The sequence below is a fragment of the Poecile atricapillus genome, chromosome 6 (genome assembly GCF_030490865.1).
Source record: "Poecile atricapillus isolate bPoeAtr1 chromosome 6, bPoeAtr1.hap1, whole genome shotgun sequence".
In the NCBI taxonomy this organism is placed as follows: domain Eukaryota; kingdom Metazoa; phylum Chordata; class Aves; order Passeriformes; family Paridae; genus Poecile; species Poecile atricapillus.
In genome coordinates, this window is record NC_081254.1 from 20013443 (window position 1) to 20031621 (window position 18179).

Genomic DNA, 18179 nt, shown 5'->3' on the forward strand with positions numbered 1-18179 from the left:
TAAGTTTGTGCTACAGAACTGAAGGTGAAAGCTGCTAAGGTTGTAAGCTGACTCAACACTCTGTAAACATAGACAAGAGGAAGAGTTGGATGATAAAGTACTGTGATCTACCATGCCAGAAGCAAAGGATGAGAAAGGATATTTATTGATTTTTTTCAATAATTGACTATCATTAAATTTCAACATGACTATCATTAAATTAAAATTTTAAAATGTAGTGATTATATCATTAAAAAACCCCCAGAAGTCAGGTGTTTGGTCAGACAATTGAATGCTTAGGAACTTTTCATTAATTATGTCTTTCTTACTAAAGAATTATCAAACCTGCATGGACTTCAGCTTTAGCATTTCCTTCAGGGAGGTCATGGAATTCTGTTGTGATGTACTTTAATTTCTTTTCCTCCTGCTGAATTATTTGGGTCAAATTAGCTATTACTAGTATGTAGCAATACATAGTGCATAGGACAACTTTTCTTGCAACCATTGCAAAGTATATAACTCTGTGTTCAATTTACTCTACAAAAAACAAGTCCCAAATGATTTAGCTTATTTTTTTGGTCTATGATAAGTCTCCCACAGGAATGAGTTTCAAATTGCTTGGCAGCATCAGTAATGAAGTTTTTGAAATGTAGGTAGGGCCACAGCTGGATATTGCTTTCTGAAAAGAGGTTGCAGGAACAAGAGAAAGCAGAGTACCTGATTAACACTGAAATTTATTACTTCTTGGGAAAGTGCTCATTTAAAAGTGATCGTATACTCTACTATGATTATCAGGTCAAAGCCAGAACAATTCCACATGAGTAACAGCAGGGTTTTTATTTGAGAGGAATATTTTATTTTGGAGGAGGAGAAGGAGAGATGCTGTAGTGGGATCCAGCTTCAGCTAAGGTCTCCATGTTAAGAGGTTTTGTTCCCAGTACCTTTGGTTACCTTGCAGTGCACACCACAGCACCAGCCATGAGTATGCAAAGATCTGGCAAAAGCTCCATTTGCTATTAATACCTAATGCACTACTCAGCATGTTCCAGCCCACTGATAGCAGAAAAGATTTTGCATGCATTCCTACCCCACCTAAAAATCACCTAGCTGGATAATACTGTCTACAGCTTAGCTATCAATACTTGTATTCCATCAGAAAGGCATTTTTCCTAATCATAATGCTTCCAAGAAATACAAAATTCTGGCCTCAACACTTTACCCAGGCCAGTGCTCTACAAAACCAAACATTTTCTCAATGCCAGCTGGAAAAACTTCAAAGATTTCTTTGGATATTACAAAATAACTGCATTTACATTGAGCAGGCTTTTTCCCCTCCACCTAAACTTGAATTGCACAACATAAAGTCACCATAAAATATTTGCTCTCTGATTCCACATAAAGAGCTTCAGCTTTCTCTGGAACTCAGAGCTCTTTGGAAGCCAAGCATTCCACAATGGTAAGTCAAAAGTTTAGACTGGTTTGGGGTTTTTTTTATAATGGGGATGTAGAGAGGTATTTGCTTTAAAAATGCAAAGGGAGAGCATTTCAGAGAATTATCTAGTTACCCATTTTAAATGGGGCTATATTGTATTTCAGACCTGTAAGATGCAAAGACAGGAAGACACCTCTGTGAAGGTTACTGTGAATTTTGTTCTTTATAGTGTAATTCTTTGCAAGAAACCGTACAGCTATCTCTTAGGCTTTCACTAGCTGTTATCCCTTCCTCAGAAATGTTTGTGAAAACACTCAAAGTTTTGCAAACATTTAGGACCTTGTTTTTTAAACCTATCAGTGTGAAGTAGAGTTTAAAATATTGACATTTTATAAAGAAGAAAAGAGTATATTTTATCCATGTTTATTTTCCTGTTCTTCACTTTTGATCCCTCAAATTGTGTCCTGTTCCATCTCCTCAGGCCTCCAAAGGTGTTTGCAGAATTGAATCAATAGTTAGGTAATGATAAATAGACCGACAAAGTCCTATGGCCTGGTTTTCCTGTAATTTGTGCTCCCATTATCCCAAAGGCCCAGACCTCAGGAACCACCTTTGATGAGCATCTCAGGAGCGGCACCAGTTCTACAGAGGAGGCAGTAGCTTCTATAACATAGGTTGATTCATAAACAGGGGAGAAATTACCATTTGCTTCTTTCTCTGCTTAAGTTTTGTTGCTAAGTTTCTGTTACTTAGCTGACAAATCATTTGCTTGTTGCAGCATAAAGAACATTCAGACACCTGATTGAACACCACAGACTTCCTGTTATGTTTCTGTTTAGTTTCAATGGAAGGTCTAAAATTTTGATCTTTAGAGAGAGAAGCATGACCAAGCTCATGTGACTGGCATTTTCAGGAATACCATGATAAGGAAGACGCTGGCAGGAAAAAAAATGATAGAACATTAACAGAAAACAGCACAACAAATGACGGATTTTTGTATTTTCTATAAAAATACGGGTTACATGGCACGGACTATCTGTGTTGTTGCAAACACCTGATCCAGGCACCACAGGATAACACACTTCAGGGGTTTTAGTCTTTAACTTCTCTCATTCTGGCTCTGGTGCTCAGCATGACAACTGTCCCTATTCTAGACTAAAGCCTCAGGAACTCCACATCACAGAACCACAATGAAAATGAAGCATTACACCCTTCCCAAACCACTCCACAAACCCTCTTCCTCCTTGCTTTCACTACACCACGTCACTCAGTTCCATAAGAAAGCAGGACATCAAGGGTTAAAATAGTAAGTTTTTTTCCACAGCAGACAGAGGAGTTTCTCCTTGGTTCACCTCCTGCCTGAGGCTCAGAACCTTTCAATGTCTTAAGGCATTATGATTCAAGTAAGCCAAGCCTCTCACTGCTGTTTTAAACCCAGTTTCAAGCAGCAATAGCCTCAGCAAGAGCTTCTGAAGTTCAGAACCGTAGCTTGGAAAGATCTACTCATTTTAAATCCTTTCATGTTAGTCTGCAAGTGTTATCAAGAAAATGTAAATAACTTCCTCCATTGCTTCTCAGTCTCTGCCAATTACAAAAATTTTCCTTTAAATTATTCAGGTGGAGCAACCCCTCAAAATAAGCCCGTGCTCTCTCCTGATTCTCCAGACCCTCTACCCCAGTAAAAAGTCATGCAGGCTTTTTCAAAAATAGTTCTGGATGTTCAGCAGGTCTCAAGGAATATATCTGAAGGCCTCTTACAGATGCTTAGCTGTTGCCCCCATTAGACAACAGGAGGTGTGTCCTGTATCCAGTCACAACCTGTGTCTACACAGTTTGACAAGATGGCTCAGGTGATCCGAAGTACAATGTACAGCACTGGAATTTTGCCCAAAGACACATAACTTACCAGCCACTTGTGTCAAAAAACCTACTGGAACAGGTTTAGATCTGAGATCTTTTCTCCATTGCAAAATGTAAAGCAATTGCGCTACCCAAAAGTGAAGCAATGGAATGCTCTACACAGATTTGCTGGAGAAATATCTAGAGCTGACTCAAAGGCAATAAATAAAGCACTGACAAGAGCATGGTAGGGCTTTCAAGTTTGGAATACTATTGAAGTTTAGTGTGATTTCTAGAGACTGAATTTTGGCAGGGAGTGATGCTGCTGATGCAGTAATAAAATGCCATTCTGTATCTTCCCACCTAAATGAAAAAAATCATCAGTGCAAGGTAATATCTGGAGTGTACTTCTCCACTATTTTCACATACACATAAGGTTATTTCTAATTTTGATTCGGGTTCAGAGACAGCTTTTGAAAACAGAGCTAATCAATATGGATTAAAATGCATGGCATGAGTTCTGTGTTTCTTTTACAGAAGAGCTTTCTGGCTTTCCTTGTTGTGATGGGCATAGTGACCCTGGGTGATGCATACTGCTGGGGTAAAATTTACAAGGAAGGGGAGGCCAAAGATGGTAAGAACAAGGAAACTCCTCTGACCGGATTGCTCTGTGGTAGCTTGGCTCTAAGTGGAGCTGCCAAGGAAGGGCTCAAAATATGAGAGAGGAGGGAGCAAGCCATTGGAAAAACACAAGTAGGGGGCTCCAGCAGCAAGTTGCCAAAAGTAGGGGGAAAACAAAGTCTTTCTCTGGGCTGCAGAAATATTATTGCAATTGGTGGCAGTTGGTTATTGTTATTCCAGCACATGAGGCTCATTCAGGAGTTGAGAGGGTAAAACCCAATTCCTTGCACTTTACTATTGGCTGGAATTACATTTTCAGAAAGGTCCAAATAATTTTGGAACTCTTCAACCTTTATGTGGAGGCTTAAAGAACATGTTGTGTTTTGCTGCTGTCTTATGCAGGCTGTATGCTGAATGGAAAACTGTATCCCTTTGGGCACATTGAGAGGACAGAAGAGTGCTACAGATGCAGCTGCAGTGAACGTGGAATGGATTGCTGTGCCCTGTAAGTCTGAACTTCTTATTACCATCATTGCCTGTAGGATGAGCACAGCTTTCCATTGCTGAGAATGAATGGGTTTGTAAGGGCACAAGAGAGCCTTTTCCTCACCCATGCCACAGAGCCAGTGAAAGGCACATACAGCTCTTGATTGATTGGGTCCTTAGCTGTGTTTGCCTTAACTCATTTTCTGCTCACTGGGAGTGGATACAAGCCTTTCCAGGCACATCCACTTGGTGGTTGCCCTTATTTTTTAAGGAACTTGTGAACCCCTCTTTCACTGCAGTTAAGTCTTTCATTAGCTGAGACCGTGGGGATAGGGAGGAATAACTTAAATGACATTTCCCTAAAGAGCTTATGATGATCTGAATCCCTTTCCTGAGGTGCTTTTCTCCACTGAATATGCTAAATGTACAATGACAATGCTCTGCTCTGGAGTATCTCTCCAGCATCCTCCTTTTCTCCTCTCCTGCTTTCTCCAAGGTCCAAAATACCATGATGATGATCTTTGTTTAGGTGGCATAGTGTATCAGGGACAAGCCACCACATCTTATGCATACAGGATACAATAAAAAATTAAAGGAAAAAAAAGAGAAAAGATGCCAAGCCCACGCTTATGTCACACTGCAGAATGCTGTTCTAGAAATCCCATTGCTAGTGCTGTGCATCCTGGTACATCTACACAGCACAGTGCACAGGGCATCACTTGAGGCTTTGGAAGCTGCAGCTGTGTGGTATTCAAGCTAGCTCAGGTGCCCTGAGCCATAATTTCACACTTCTCTCACTCAGCAGTAGTTCAACCTATAATCACTGAAGTATTGAAACTTTGCTTCCTCTCAAGCTAACATTTCTCTTTCTCTTTACCACTGGCAGCTTTCGTACTCCTATTGCTTTTGACAAAAAGAAGTGTAAAGTAGTTTTCAACAAAGAGCGCTGTGACTACGATGTGGTGCAGAAGGATGACCCCTCAAAGAAGTGTGTTGTCTATGCCCGTGTGGGCTAAACACCTGCTCCAAACCTCTCTGCACTGCAAAATTCCTCTCCTTCCTACAGATGCTGTGCTATCACAGAGAAGCATGATGACATGGAAAAATCTTGTAAAAAAGAGCACTTCAGTAGCTCACTTCTAACCTCCTAATTATCCTCATTCAGCTTACAAGATGTATAATTAGAGTGTCTAATTTCTGTCATTACTGCCTTTGTTGACTACAATAAATTCAGATGAAACATCCATAAATGCTTCATATTGATGTTTTGTTGTCTGCAGTGACATGGGGAAATGCCACCTTCTTTGGGAAAGCAATGCATTTGGCTCTCTATTTTGACATGCTGTGCACCAGTACCCTGGCACAGGCCACTGACATGCTTTACAGGTTCTCTTCTAGCCAGGTGTCCAAATCCATTATCATTTTGAAGTGATGCACTAGTTGGGTCATGCTGTAGAATGGCTCCTATTCAGGGCACATGGACTTTTGGTAAGACCTGTGCTGCTAACACCTCAGAAAAATCATGAGGATGAGAGATCATCATCATCTTTCTCCTATTTTTTCCCCTTATTTTCATCAATGTCACCACACAACATTGGCAGCAACTGTTCATGTCCATTGGCCACTCCGACCAGACCTGAAGTTTAAAGCAATGCTCAACTTTAAACTCTGATACTTTGACTGTGCCAAGCCCTGGTTCTGAAAGTCTGCACACACTGTGTTGCTTTAGTGGTTCTCTCCCACTCTGAAAAAGAGATCTAGATCAGTCCCTGGAGACACGCTTCCTCACAGCAGCAGAGCTTGCTGTACTGACAGTGCAGATGCTTTCTGTCTCTTCAGTACAATTCCCCACATTCACAGGAGAATGAAGTTCAGCTTAAAAGCAGGGCTTGGAAATCAAATCTCCCACCTGGGAATGCCTAAAATGTCCTAAATCTGCCCACATCTATGAGACCAGACAACAACACCCTGTTAAATGTTGCTTCTACATGGAGCTCTCAGCTCCAGAATTGGATATTAAAAAGTCTCAGCAGAGTGTAGTGAACTGTTCCATGGTTTGAAAAGAAACACACCTTCCAAAACAAGTGGATTGTTTAATGAAGTTCCACGATCACAACAAATCTGCTGTATTAAAAGTATGAGGCTACACACAGCTAAGCGTTCTTAGTGCACAGATCCTCACTTGGCCCCAAATTAAGTGGAAATCTACATTTATTCAGCAGGGATATTTCCTTCACAAGGTGATCTGTCTCAAGCCCTGTGAGCCATTATTAAAATCATAATGATTTAATGTAGTGTATTTTCTTTGGCTTTAGTAATTTGTTTATGAACTTTTTTTAAGGTTTCTAAGACCTGCAAGTAATATACCTTGGTTTAGGAAAAAAAAAATCCAAGTATTTTGCTGGCACTGCTATTACATACTGCATCTTTTAAAGTTCTTTGTGCTGCAGACTGGATATCACTCAATAGCTCTGTGTTTCTGTACAAGTGGTTCCTGTAAAGATGAAAAATGTGAGGGACCAGAATAAAGCGTCAGCTCAGCCTTTTCCAGTATAGCTGTTTGCATATGCTGTTTAAAAATCTTCATTCCCATTCACTGATGCCATCCTTTCATGCCTCTAAAGGGAACATGTGAAAACAAACGTTCTCACATTGCTTAATGTCCTAAAGTAAGTTTTGACCAAAAGATTTTTGTGTTCTGGAGGAGAGCAACAGTTTTGAAACTTGTGCTGAATGGCTTTTCTGGTTTTATGGTAGTTCATGTCAAAATTACACAAAACACAGCCTCAGCTGATGCACCTGAAGGAATGTTCCTGCTTAGAGAAAAAACAGCTACAGCTTCTTAGGGAAGTGATATTTTGAGAATGGAGATCAACAACTTCCTCCCTAAGTAGGTCACAGAACTGTCTCTTGAGAAAATTTGGTTTTCAGAACTTATGGGTTTATTTAAATTTTATTTGCAAAAATGAAGAATTTAATGAATAACAAAATTTGGAACTGCCTAATGGATTACTTTTTAATTTGAAGCATTGAGAGATACAGACATCAAGATTAATATCCAGTTGTAGTAGCCTGGAACTATGCCATATGACACTGAAATATTTCAGAATTCCAAATTTTCTTCCCATCAAAGCTCACAAATGAAATGAGGAAAGATTTTGCCTAAAATTTATGAAAATCAGTTTATTATCTTCAATCTTATTTTGGAGGAAGAGAAGGAGAGATGCTGTAGTGGGATCCAGCTTCAGCTAAGGTCTCCTTGTTAAGAGGTTTTGTTCCCAGTACCTTTGGTTACCTTGCAGTGCACACCACAGCACCAGCCATGAGTATGCAAAGATCTGGCAAAAGCTCCATTTGCTATTAATACCTAATGCACTACTCAGCATGTTCCAGCCCACTGATAGCAGAAAAGATTTTGCATGCATTCCTACCCCACCTAAAAATCACCTAGCTGGATAATGCTGTCTACAGCTTAGCTATCAATACTTGTATTCCATCAGAAAGGCATTTTTCCTAATCATAATGCTTCCAAGAAATACAAAATTCTGGCCTCAACACTTTACCCAGGCCAGTGCTCTACAAAACCAAACATTTTCTCAATGCCAGCTGGAAAAACTTCAAAGATTTCTTTGGATATTACAAAATAACTGCATTTACATTGAGCAGGCTTTTTCCCCTCCACCTAAACTTGAATTGCACAACATAAAGTCACCATAAAATATTTGCTCTCTGATTCCACATAAAGAAAGCTGAAGCTTTCTTTGGAAGCCAAGCATTCCAAAGAAGCATTCTTAGGAAGAGCTCTTTGGAAGCCAAGCATTCCACAATGGTAAGTCAAAAGTTTAGATTGGTTTGGGTTTTTTTTTATAATGGGGATGTAGATAGGTATTTGCTTTAAAAATGCAAAGGGAGAGCATTTCAGAGAATTATCTAGTTACCCATTTTAAATGGGGCTATATTGTATTTCAGACCTGTAAGATGCAAAGACAGGAAGACACCTCTGTGAAGGTTACTGTGAATTTTGTTCTTTATAGTGTAATTCTTTGCAAGAAACCGTACAGCTATCTCTTAGGCTTTCACTAGCTGTTATCCCTTCCTTAGAAATGTTTGTGAAAACACTCAAAGTTTTGCAAACATTTAGGACCTTGTTTTTTAAACCTATCAGTGTGAAGTAGAGTTTAAAATATTGACATTTTATAAAGAAGAAAAGAGTATATTTTATCCATGTTTATTTTCCTGTTCTTCACTTTTGATCCCTCAAATTGTGTCCTGTTCCATCTCCTCAGGCCTCCAAAGGTGTTTGCAGAATTGAATCAATAGTTAGGTAATGATAAATAGACCGACAAAGTCCTATGGCCTGGTTTTCCTGTAATTTGTGCTCCCATTATCCCAAAGGCCCAGACCTCAGGAACCACCTTTGATGAGCATCTCAGGAGCGGCACCAGTTCTACAGAGGAGGCAGTAGCTTCTATAACATAGGTTGATTCATAAACAGGGGAGAAATTACTATTTGCTTCTTTCTCTCCACACAAGGACTTTCTGGCTTTCCTTGTTGTGATGGTCAGCATAGTGACCCTGGGTGATGCTTTCTGCTTTGGGGTGCCTCAGATTCCAGGGAGGCCCTAGAGGTAGAAACATGGGAGCTCCTCTGACCGGATTGCTCTGTGGTAGCTTGGCTCTAAGTGGAGCTGCCAAGGAAGGGCTCAAAATATGAGAGAGGAGGGAGCAAGCCATTGGAAAAACACAAGTAGGGGGCTCCAGCAGCAAGTTGCCAAAAGTAGGGGGAAAACAAAGTCTTTCTCTGGGCTGCAGAAATATTATTGCAATTGGTGGCAGTTGGTTATTGCTATTCCAGCACATGAGGCTCATTCAGGAGTTGAGAGAGTAAAACCCAATTCCTTGCACTTTACTATTGGCTGGAATTACATTTTCAGAAAGGTCCAAATAATTTTGGAACTCTTCAACCTTTATGTGGAGGCTTAAAGAACATGTTGTGTTTTGCTGCTGTCTTATGCAGGCTGTATGCTGAATGGAAAACTGTATCCCTTTGGGCACATTGAGAGGACAGAAGAGTGCTACAGATGCAGCTGCAGTGAACGTGGAATGGATTGCTGTGCCCTGTAAGTCTGAACTTCTTATTACCATCATTGCCTGTAGGATGAGCACAGCTTTCCATTGCTGAGAATGAATGGGTTTGTAAGGGCACAAGAGAGCCTTTTCCTCACCCATGCCACAGAGCTAGTGAAAGCTCTCAAGCTAGCATTTACTTTCTCTTTACCACCGGCAGCTTTCATACTCCTATTGCTTTCAATAAAAAGAAATGTAATCTAGTTTTCAACAAAGAGCACTCTGACTATGATGTGGTGCAGAAGGATATAAAATTAATACAATTCTTTGATAATTCCTGTCCTGGGAGAGATCTGAGGGCCTAGGCTTTGAGGTTTATGGGTATTTGAACCTCAGGCTTAAGAAAGTGTCGTCACCAAGATAAAATGTCCTTCTACCACCTTTACAATATGTTCTTGTGTAAACAGTGCACTGTATATTTCAGTGTTGTTTCTGTGTGCCTTTCCTTAAGACGGTCCTTTCTCACACACAAATGTGACAGACTTGAATAGAGTAAAGCCAAAGTACATTGTATATAGCACTGTCAATTTAATGTCAAGAAGAGTTTGTTTGTAAAATCACGTTTACTTATGATCTGTGACCTGAAATTCCTCATGCCCCCTCTTGTTTTTCCCCTCTCCATAGCAGTGATAATCAACCTACTGGCTTAAATGACTGGATACACAAGCTGCTGTAATGTGTCCTGCACTTACTCTCCCACACAGAGAGTTGATCCCTCTCAAGAATGTGAGAGTGGCACTGAAATGCTGGCCTAAAAGTCAAGGTTCTTAGACTGCTTTCATTTTAGTGCACATTTCTGAGCTGTCCACAGATATTAGGTGGTTTACTGGGCTATTTTAATAGCATTACTGCTCTGAAATCATGCTGTATTTCTCTCTGGTGATTGCCTTGCACCAAAACACACAGGAAAAAAATGAGTTGGTCATCTTACATTACTCTGATTAGCTCTGTTGTTATCAGTAAACTGTAACCAGAAACTCCAGCTGAAGAAATAGCAAGGTAAATCTTGAACAAAGTCTCCAAGACTTTTCTCTTAGAGGGAAAGACTCTTCCCTTAGGAAGAAAAAGAATACTCTATCCATCAGAATAAGTGGAAAGGAGGCACAGAAGTGGGCAGAGCAATGATATTCTTAGAATGTTTTTAGTAAGAAATTAACCAGTTGGGAAGCAAACATAAGATTTCAACAGAGCTACATCTGTTAGAGAAACCTGTTCCATACCCAAGCAAGGCACCTGTCATCCTATACATGAACAGCATGAAGAAATGTGATGTTATGTGGGTCACAAATGACCCAAACAATCAATATATGAGCAGACTATCCCCACAGAGTTTGCTGTTGTGAGTGGTTTCAGCACCACAGCATTTTGTTAGGCTTCTTCTGAATTCACAGATCATGCAAAAGGCTTCTTCACTGTCCCTTAACACGGCCCAGGCTTAGGCAGGTCACTCTGCTGTGGTCCAAAGAAAACTGTTTGCAAGTTCCCTCCATAGCTTGCCTAGCTCTCTGCATGGCTTGCACCTAGAAAACAGGGCGAGGGTCCTGCAGTGGGAGCAGCTGGGTAGCTTGGAAAATTGAGAAATACACAAGCATGTTGGTTGGATGTTTTGTTGTTTCAGAGTTGAGCAATGAGCACATTCTTTGTTATTCAACATCAACCCAGAAAGCTGTCCTTTTTTTCATTTTGGCTATAACAAATCCCATAAGTTTCACTCCAGTACATCTGCAGCATCACAAATTTCCATGTGACTGATAATTCTTATTCACAAGAACTGCTGCAAGGTGCCTGACAAGCAAAAATTGCACACCAAGTACATAACATGCAAGAAGAAAAAATTAAATGGCTCAGGAATTTAAACAGAATAAATGCAGTGCAATTTGATGATCCTTTTATTCCAAAATATTGTGGAACATTTGTTCCAGATCACCTTTGAGGACATGAAGGAGCCAATACCTTGGGCAGGATCCCATGCTACTTCCCACAGTATCGTCAGCCTAGAGGAAATTGTTGCTTCTCAATAGCTAAAGGTTACAAAGAGCCAGCATGCAAAGCTAGGGCACATCCTTAGGCCCTGATGTACATGAATTAGGTCAGGCAGCACAGGAGCAGGATGTGAGAAGGGAGGCTGTGAACTCTCTCCATCTTCACTACGACCAGCACAAAAGGAGGCTTTGGCCTAGGATTAGAGTGTAATACTTCACCATCCTACTATGCCTTTTCCCCTCTCATTTAAGTGGAAAATTAACATGGTCTCAAACACCAGAAATATCCCAAGCCACAATGATGCTGTTCAATTGGCTTCACACATATTTCTGAGACATCCAAAGGGGATATGTGGACTCTTTTGATTTCAATGAAGAAATCCCCAGGGCTGACATGTCCACTGATTAGGAGTCAAGGGTATGACTTATCCTTCATTTCAGGGCAGGGCATAAATCAGCATTGCCAAGTCTAATTTACTAGTGACAGGCTGATTGTCACAGCTTTATCAAACACCTTGCAAGCACTTCATCTCTTTTCTGTCATCCTGAAAAGTGATGGTCTAATAACAGAAGAAAAAACAATTTTCCCAGCCAACTTACTGAGTTGAAAGGCAGCTAAGATGTTGCTGGAAGTAGTGGTCTCACTGTGACCTTCATCACACTGATTCTGGCCTTCTCTCATGGACCTCCTGAGCTACCTCTCAGCTCTTGAGGTTGAGCAGAAGATGTGGAATATCCAACCCAACTTGGAGTTCAGCCTCTACTCCCAAAACCACACAAGAAGTCACCACAATTATGCAGTCAGAATACTTAATTCAGGTACTGCAAACCCTGCAGCTCTGGTAATAAGGAAAAGACTTCATCACTGAGAAGAGCCACCTAGTTTGAAATTCTTGAACCTAGTATATGAAAGCTAAGCAAAAGGGGACCATACTGCACCTCTTTGCAATCAAATTACTGTCCTAAGCAGTTGGAAAGTGTGTCTCCCCTGACATATCCAGTCTTTGCAGAAAAGGAATAGTTTCTCACTGGCTATAACAATTAAGAAATAAAATATATAATGCCTCTTTCTTCATAAGAGAGGACCTGAGCATATGCGCCTTCTACACGATGGAAAGCTGAACAAGGAAGAAAATTATTATCTAGGACCCATGTTTTAAACCCTAGATGGCTCAAACTAAGCATGGAATTTTGTTGTGAGTGACAACCATCATGTCTCTAATGGTTTTCTCAGGGCAAGTGGTAAATATTCCTTCTAGGCTTGAAACATGCTTCCTGTAACTGCCTCCCAACTGTGGCACAAAAGCCACACCTATTTCTCCACTGTCTGTTAGAACAAATCTTTCTTCCTGTATGTAATTGCCTTATCCTAATAATGTCCACCCCATGAGGTCATTTTGCAGAAACTTCATTGGTGCTAGATATGCACGGTCAGTTTGCTCAAGGGCTGTTACCACAAATTCCCTCTCTATATAAAGTCTCTGAGAAGATGAGCTTTGCACCAGCCATCTCCTTACTGGAAGTCTCATAATTCTGCAAGGATGGTGAGTCCTTACATCTTGTACTGTTAAAGACCATGGTATGTAGCTATAGATTTTAAGGGAGTTTCTGTTGGATTTATCTCAGTACTTGACATGGTAAGAAACTTGGAGAATGTATAAATTCTGTGTTATGAGAACAAGAGTCAGATGTGAAGGCAGGTAACAATTTGGGGTGAAAAGTCTGGATAATATCTGAACACTTCATTGAACTCCAAAAAAAAGGTACCTTGATTTTTATTCCTTTGTCACTCTGTTGCAGTTTTTTGGGTTTTAATCTCTCTTCTGCAAAATAAAATGGTACATTTGCCTCCTCTCATCTCTCGGGAATGACTTCTTTTTAGAAGTCACCAGTCCTACACTGTCTGAAACAACACACATACATACAGTATGTGTATGTGATTCTATCTCTTACCAAGATCTTAATCACAATAAGTCTTAATTAATCACAGCTAATTCCATCCTAGAATTCTTGCATTTATTTCCTTCATACCCCCAAAGGAAGCCCTTCAAACATTTCAAACTAATACTGAAACTTCAGCTGAGCTTTCAGAAAAAACCCACTAACAAAGGTCACAGAATATAGGATTATCTAGGTTGTAAGTGACACCTGCAAGTACGGTACAGGGCCAAGACTTGAGTATTCAACTTCAGCTTAAGTTATTTCACTTGTTCCTAATCCTTCAATGTTAGGGTGAAACATTCTGTAGTTCTTCAGACAGCAGTAAAGACATTTTTGCAACTGTAAGTGAGGTTAGTGGAAAAAACAGTTGGCAACCAACTCTACAGAGAAAAAAAAAAGGACAAAAAAAATAAATGGGGAGTGGAAAGGAATAGAACACACATTTTCCTTTAACAGTATCTGAGTCTATTAGCCTGCACTTGATTTTAACAACTAGGAAAGACAGACATTTTTCCCCTCCCATATGATGCTTTACCTCCACTTCTTCAAAATGGTTTAGTATTCCTGAAAAGTGTGTTAAAGTGTCTAAATTACAGTAGACAATTGGATTTTAATTTGAAACCACAATGTATTTTCCTGTTATTTATTATCAAGACATCTTAATAGTTACTGAAGGATTGGTATGAATTCTGTTTTCTCATTCAGAACACCATCGTGGCCTGCCTTCTTGCTCTTGCCATCAGCATGCCACTGTCTGATGCTTCTTGTGCCCTTATGCCATTCAAGCCAGGGATGTCCAATGGTGTGGTTGTAGGTAAGAAGTCAACTGTCCTCAAGCTGACAGACATCATCAGAATCACTACTTGATTTGATTTGTACATTCTGTGCAATTCATCACAATTTAGAAATAAGTAGAAACAGTGGAGAGGAATCAAAGGGAAATGGGATATGGAGAGCAATATTATAATATGCTATAATATGCTATAAAAAGAACAAGTGCCAGGAGCTTCACACAGACCAAATTGCAAATGTTCTTTTTCCAGGGAAGTAGCATAGTTTTAGTTTACCCATCTGCATGAAGTAGTAACTCATATTTTTACCATGGAATCACATCTAGAAATCAGAAAAGGCAGAGCACCTGTGTGTAAGAGTGTGTAGTCAGTATGAAACAGGAAACAGAATTTTGAAATGTATGAAACAATATTCAGCAACACTCAATTTACTCATGTCCTGTTTCTGTATCCCAAAACAAATACTTAAAACAAGAATGGCTGTATCCTTTGAGTGTGGATCTGCCCTTCCTGAACACACCTAGTCTGTCAGCCTACAGATGAGGAGAGCTGCAGGAAAATAAGTTCCCAAAAGAGAAGCATGCTATTTTTTGGATACAGCAAGAGTTGATGTGTGCCAATATGCAAAAAACCCCTAGGTAGTCTAAAAACAGCTTTACCTGGGAAAGCTGGTGCTACAACTTGAAGAAGTGAGTTAACATATCCAGAGAAAAGAACATTTATAGGCAAAGACACAACCTAGAATCCCCACCACTCTCTCTTGTTCTGTTCTCATAACATTCTGCTTTCCAGATCAGTTATTTAGGAGGCCTACTGTCTATTCTGTGACTGTTGAACAGGAACTTTACACCCAATATTTGCTTTCTTCCTGCAACTGAGGACTGGGAAAAGTTTTCTGGCCAGATGTAGTCTTGCTTTAAATGAGGAGTCAACAAGACATGGGGTTAATAAGAAAGTCAAAGTCTTTTTTTATCCAGGTCTGTGTCTAGCTGCCCTTCTCCTGGGTGCTTCATATTCCATACTTGAAGATTAAATACGCCATGAAACCTCATGCTTCCAAGAACCTCAGGAGACAGAGGGACACAGGTCTCTCTTCTCCATGCATTAGGATAGCACGCCCTGCTCTGTTGGGGAACCTCCGTGTTTGGTAGATAGGGATGTTAATGCAAAAAGCCAGCAAAGATCCCACCTATTTTGTACATGCTACAGTGCTGTTAGTGCAATAGGTCTGACACTGAAGTCTGCTCATACACTACATTTTCAGGCTGCCTTGATGAGGAAGGAAAGGTCCATGAGTTTGGTTCCAGATGGAGGACCGAGAACTGCAATGATTGTTCCTGTTCCAGGGGTGGAATTGACTGTTGCACTAGGTGAGCTCAGAGCAGCAGTGGGGATTTTCCTCTGCTGCCATGATACAGTACAAACCCCCTCACACAGGAGTTCCTGAGAAATAACCATAACCCTTCTCTCACACACTTTCTATCATAAAGTTATGCATTAATCCAACACCATCATCTCTGAACATGCAAGAAATTCCTCTGAAAAAGAGAGGTCATGTTTAACAAATAATTATTGATTTAAAATAAAAAGATAATTTAATTATTCTTGGGGCTAAAACATCAGGCACATTATTGATTCAAGAGAGAACACTCTAAGAAATTTCTATTGATCCTAGTCCAGATCTTCCCTAAGCCATACATTGCCTCACTTTCCTCTGAGAAGCAGCTCAAGATACATTATCTGTAATTTTTCCTACAGTGATACCAAGCCACTCATGCAATATTAGTTCCATACTGTGGGAGAAGAGAGGAAGCAGTGATACTGGAATAGCAGATAAACACAACAAACATCCCTGGGGTGTAAATCAGACCAGAAAAACTGCAACTCTCCCCTCATTCTGCTAACACAGCAGGCTAAGTAACATTTGAGCTGGGAGCTTTGTGAAAGTTCCCTTTTCTGCTCCCAAAAGTCTCCTCAGTAAAGCCCCTTCATATCAAAGGTGCAGATACCACCTGAAGTGGAAGCTGCTTACTTCTTGGTCTCATCACCTCTTTCTTCTCCCAACACAGCTATATGAGACCAGTCGACTACGATGAAGAGAAATGTGAAAGCATTTTCAACAAGGACACTTGCTCCTATAAAGTGGTGGAGAAAGATGATCACTCAAAAGAATGCCCAGTCCATTCATGGGTGGGGTAACAGAAGAATGGTGGACTGGGGGCATGTTTCCTTTTTTTATTTTAATGGTTCTCTCTCACAAATTCAAAGACACTTAAAATGCAGCTGTTGAGGGAAATCTACTCATAAAACCCAACATATAATAAAACTGAGTATCTACTCACAAAAATATCCCTTGGTTTCTCTGCCTTAAACTTCACTGTGAACAAAGAGCTGACTTGTTCCTTCCTTAAGGTCAGATATTAAAGGTGACATTTTAAAGCATCCTTGGCAGTCGCTCATCTGTACTCTTCTCTGGTCATGTTTCAGTGCCAAGGAGCATATTCTATAATCTGTGCACATCTGTATCTTAAAGCTAAAATAAAATTAAATAAAGCATCAGAAATTCATATAACTTATATTCTTCTTTAAGGATGAAAACCAAAAGAAGTAAAATTCCAAAAACCATGGGAAAAAAATGAAAAGGTACTTCAAAATCTTTCTGAATGCTCTGTTTTCTATGACAATGTCTTACATAATTAACTTTTGTCCTATATGGCTCCCTGAAGACCAACCTAAAAGATGACCTGCAATATCTACCAGCTACCCAGTGTAACCCAGTACTACTCTTCCATTACACTGACAGCATTTCAGACCCAATCCTCAGCCTGAGCTTTGGGTAAAAGATAGGGTCCTTTATTCAGATTAACCTTTAAAAATGTAAAGATTTTAAATTTGGCTATGGGCAACATTGTGGCTGCATGGAGTAACTGGTCTGTACTGGGCTCTGACAGGGAAGCAGCTCAGCAAATCCACAATCAGTAACAGAGGGATATGCTTGCCAGTATGAGCTCTCCATTGGGGCACTGCTTCATAATCTTTGTAGCACATTTATTCAGTTGCCTCTTTCCACAAGTGACCATGAGCATCCTGCATCTCCATGTTCTATTCCTCCACAACAGGAAGCGTGTCCATGCTTCCACAGCTTGTCATTTCAAATTATGGAATGAGCATATACCTCATGAGCAATGCCCAGACCTGCTGTCTGCAGGGTAAAGGCAAACCTCAGCTTGTATTGGCTTTAATGTCATGATTCAGTAGGTGATCTCCAGAGGTCCCTTTGAATACTGACATTTCTGTGATTCTACCCACGTTGCTGGGAGACTGTCCCCACTGCAGCTGGGCAGTGAACCTGTTCACTAGCCTTTGCAAGCCCTTGCTAAGATAAAGTATAATTGAAGGCATCTTCTAATGACACCATGCCTATCACAGACTCTAGCACTTCAAGGTTCAGGCTAGAGGACTTGAAAATAATTTCTGAGAAACTACTGCACCCTGGTGCACTGAAACTGTAGAGTTGCTCTTTCTAATTTTCACCAAAGGAGGTGACACAGAAAGGGGAGCAGCATGGATAGAGATATGCTTTACCAGGGGAGACAGTGATAAGACAAGGGATAAAGGTTTTAAAATAAAGGAGGCTACATTCAGATTACACAAGGGAGAAATTCTTTAACGTGAGGATAGTGAGACTCTGGAACAGGCTGCTCAGAGAACTTGTGGATGCACCATCCTTGGAAGTGTTTAAGGCCAGGCTGGACGAGGCTCTGAGCAACCTGGTTTGGTGGAAGGTGTCCCTGCTCATGGCAGGAAGGTTGGACTAGATGACCTCTAAAGGTCTCTTCCAACCCTAAATAGATGTCCTTCTGACTGCCACAGACTTCCAGGTGCAGTTGTAAGGCAAGTCCATAGAGAGCATCAAGACATAATTAAGTTGTGACCAAAGATTTACTTTCCTTTGTTAAGGCTGACTAGCACCCAAAGTTC

General features: G+C 40.4%; 2 protein-coding genes across 4 annotated transcripts; both read left to right on the forward strand.

Annotated features, from left to right (window-relative positions):
- The first annotated feature begins 1298 nt into the window (after window positions 1-1298).
- Window positions 1299-5607, forward strand: LOC131580672 (beta-microseminoprotein-like). The gene is made up of 4 exons (XM_058842126.1): window positions 1299-1435; window positions 3788-3884; window positions 4274-4376; window positions 5244-5607. Exons 1-4 carry the CDS (start codon window positions 1433-1435, stop codon window positions 5371-5373), a joined length of 333 nt encoding a protein of 110 aa, XP_058698109.1. The 5' UTR covers window positions 1299-1432; the 3' UTR covers window positions 5374-5607.
- A 2547-nt stretch (window positions 5608-8154) lies between these two features.
- On the forward strand, window positions 8155-16786 carry LOC131580565 (beta-microseminoprotein-like). 3 transcript variants are annotated; one of them, XM_058841932.1, is made up of 5 exons: window positions 9375-9477; window positions 12870-13010; window positions 14113-14221; window positions 15463-15568; window positions 16268-16786. In XM_058841932.1, the coding sequence occupies exons 2-5, from the start codon at window positions 13008-13010 to the stop codon at window positions 16395-16397; spliced, it is 348 nt and encodes a 115-aa protein (XP_058697915.1). In that variant the 5' UTR covers window positions 9375-9477; window positions 12870-13007; the 3' UTR covers window positions 16398-16786. The 3 variants fall into 3 exon arrangements, 1 of the variants encoding a protein (XP_058697915.1); XR_009277891.1 differs by lacking the exons at window positions 12870-13010; window positions 14113-14221; window positions 15463-15568; window positions 16268-16786 and adding exons at window positions 8155-8186; window positions 9645-9752; XR_009277890.1 differs by lacking the exons at window positions 12870-13010; window positions 14113-14221; window positions 15463-15568; window positions 16268-16786 and adding exons at window positions 8812-8836; window positions 9645-9752.
- The last annotated feature ends 1393 nt before the right edge of the window (window positions 16787-18179 follow it).